This window comes from Columba livia, unplaced genomic scaffold (genome assembly GCF_036013475.1).
Source record: "Columba livia isolate bColLiv1 breed racing homer unplaced genomic scaffold, bColLiv1.pat.W.v2 Scaffold_214, whole genome shotgun sequence".
Lineage (NCBI taxonomy): Eukaryota > Metazoa > Chordata > Aves > Columbiformes > Columbidae > Columba > Columba livia.
In genome coordinates, this window is record NW_027043251.1 from 191,873 (window position 1) to 195,088 (window position 3,216).

Sequence of the window (3,216 nt, forward strand, 5' to 3'; positions counted from 1 at the left end):
AGAGGTGTGTTCATAGAATCTAGATGCCTTAACTGCATTTTAAGCTGTGATGAACTGTTTTTTTCAGTTGGTAGAAACAGAATTGGCTGAAACGTCCTTCCATCAGGGAGGAGGTTTTCCATGAGAAACAGCATGTTTATTTTCCTCAGGGAAGTCTCCCCTAACCTGTCACTGTCTTTTCCTCCTATGACAGGTCCTCATGCCCACAGGCAGCCAATGTCCAACAGCAGCTCCATCACCCAGTTCCTCCTCCTGCCGTTCACAGACACACGGGAGCTGCAGCTCTTGCACTTCTGGCTCTTCCTGGGCATCTACCTGGCTGCCCTCCTGGGCAACGGCCTCATCATCACCACCATAGCCTGGGACCAGCACCTCCACACCCCCATGTACTTCTTCCTGCTCAACCTCGCCCTCCTCGACCTGGGCTGCATCTCTACCATTGTCCCCAAATCCATGGCCAACTCTCTGTGGGATTCCAGGGTCATTTCCTATGCAGGATGTGCTGCACAGGTCTTCTCTTTTTGTTTCTTGCTTGGTTCAGAGTATTTTCTTCTCACCGTCATGTCGTACGACCGCTACGTTGCCATCTGCAAACCCCTGCACTACGGGACCCTCCTGGGCAGCAGAGCTTGTGTCCACATGGCAGCAGCTGCCTGGGCCACTGGGTTTCTCTATTCTCTGCTGCACACGGCCAATACATTTTCACTGCCCCTGTGCAAGGGCAATGCCCTGGGCCAGTTCTTCTGTGAAATCCCCCAGATCCTCAAGCTCTCCTGCTCACACTCCTACCTCAGGGAACTTGGGCTTCTTGTGGTCAGTGTCTGTTTAGCTTTTATGTGTTTTGTGTTCATCGTGGTGTCCTATGTGCAGATCTTGAGGGCCGTGCTGAGGATCCCCTCTGAGCAGGGACGGCACAAAGCCTTTTCCACCTGCCTCCCTCACCTGGCCGTGGTCTCCCTGTTCCTCAGCACTGGCATGTTTGCCAACCTGAAGCCCCCCTCTATGTCCTCCCCATCCATGGACCTGGTGGTGTCTGTTCTGTACTCAGTGGTGCCTCCAGCAGTGAACCCCCTCATCTACAGTATGAGGAAACAGGAGCTCAAGGATGCTGTGAGGAAACTGATGACTGGATGGTTTTCTGAATCATTAAACTGCTCATCTGCTTCTGCCTAGTTGTTTCAATATAACTACAGACCCAGCCCGTCATCTGGATTGTCTGTTGTTGTTAGTAGGGTGTTTATTGTGAAAATGTTGTCGTCCGCTTTCCTAATTCTCTGTCTGCTTTTCTTTTATAGCCACTGGTGGTTTAAATGAGGAGCTGTGCTCTCCTTGTCTTTAAGCAAAATAAAGGGCTCTTTAATGACTCGTTTTTCACTATATCCTTCCTGCAAGGCCCTTTTAAAGCTTCTGGGATGGTTCCCGTGATGGGTGGAAGGGAAGAGTCCATCATGGCAGCCCTGCCAGGGAGCAGCAGCGCTTGTTCTTCCAGAGCTGTTCTGGTTCCACTCCCACACTCTCCTTCTCATCCCTGGTGTTGGTGCAAGGCCTGAGTGCTCTGGCAGCTTGGTCACAGTCCTGCTGTGTGTCAGTGCTGTGAGCGCAGGCAGGGACAGGCAATGGGCACTGCTGTGACAGAGCTGGCCTCAGTAACAGTACTTCCACAAGGAAAAGTGATCTTTTTTGGGTGGTGCATGATGGTTTATATCTTCTTGCAATGTTTCTCTCAAGCTTATTCCTACAGAATTGGCCACAGATGAAACACCCGTGTGCAGCTGAACAGTGTGTGTGTGCAGGGCTGGCACACAGCAGTGTCCTCTCACTGCCAGGCTCCTGACAGAGACCTGCAGGACCAGCAGAGCAGGGGCTGGGCTGTGCCCCTGTGCACGGGACACCCCATGGAAGGAGCCCCAGGTCAATCACCATGGACTGGCCCCTCACAACCACTATTTCCAGCTCTGGCCTCTCACCCCAGCTCAGAGTTCTTTGTCCCTCCATGGAATTACACGGAATGAGTAGGTGAGAGGTTCATGTTTGCATTGTACAGATGAGATGTGACCATGCACATCATGCACGTGAAGTGACATGAACCTGAGTCAGCAAAAACACCATCCTACAGTTGCTAACCTAAAATATGTAAATCTTCTCAGTTTTGGTCAGTCTGCTGCTTGAACAAAGATGGAAGTGACATTTTAGACACCTAATCAGAACCTGCAAAGAATACTGTCCTTGCAGCGTAGACACTCTGGAGCCTGCACAATTAGCTGAGTCTTGTTCTAACATCTGTCTCAAGACTGTTACATAAAGTGTCCTTTAGCTGAGCTTTGCTCCTTTTACGCTCATTATAATACTAAAATACGCATCCCCAGGAGGGGAGCCCCAGGCTCAGCCCGGGACCCTCTCTCAGCAAGCATGTGTAGTGGTAAAATGATTATGTAACCAATATGCCAATGTGTAAGCACTTGGCTCTTTAGGACTGCCGGGAGGGTGTGAATGTAGGGATAAGATTTGTATACAATAGATGTTCCTTCTCTATCTGTTGTGCTGGTTTCATTCCGGCATCCAGACTTGCACAACTCTGGAATAAACAAGATCTCATCTCTGGGTGTGGTATTGGCTGTGCACTTCAGGTAGCAAATTCACCATGAGCAACCAGGAAGAAGGAAAACAATAAAAAATAAAAGAGGTAGGAGAGGACATAGAAAAGGTCTCAACATTTCTCATTCCTGTCAAGAATGCTTCTCCTCTCAGATCTTTAGCAGGAAATAGATTTGATCAGTTTGAGAAAACAAGCATAGTTTTATTTAGTCAGGTCGCGGCCCATAAGGAGGGGGATGGATGGGTGTGGGATTATGATGTCAGTTGAGCCTCTGAAACTCATAATTGAGTGGAAAGACTTTGGCTGTGAAGGGGACGGTGGGGTCAGTTCTGTGTCTGGAGGTGACAGCCCAGCAGCAGGGACATGGCTGGGAAAGAACCTCTGCCCAAGGGCCCACAGATCTTACCCAGGAAGAGATGACGGGTTATCATGTCCATTCCACCTGAGAACATGATGGGACAGCAGCAGGGACATGGTCGCGTCTGTCAGAGAAGCTGAAAGGCCAGCAGCACTCATGGGATTTAGAAGATCATGACTTCTCTCTGGTCAGGTAAAAGACCACAAGAAGCCTAACGGTTTGGGTTCGCTGCATGAAGGGCAGTTTGTGAGATGGTCGAGCT

The 3,216-nt window shown here is 49.9% G+C and overlaps 1 protein-coding gene across 1 annotated transcript; it reads left to right on the top strand.

Annotated features, from left to right (window-relative positions):
* The first annotated feature begins 216 nt into the window (after positions 1-216).
* LOC135578015 (olfactory receptor 14J1-like) lies at positions 217-1,173 on the top strand. The gene has a single exon (XM_065048175.1). The coding sequence runs from the start codon at positions 217-219 to the stop codon at positions 1,171-1,173; it is 957 nt and encodes a 318-aa protein (XP_064904247.1).
* Positions 1,174-3,216: the final 2,043 nt, after the last annotated feature.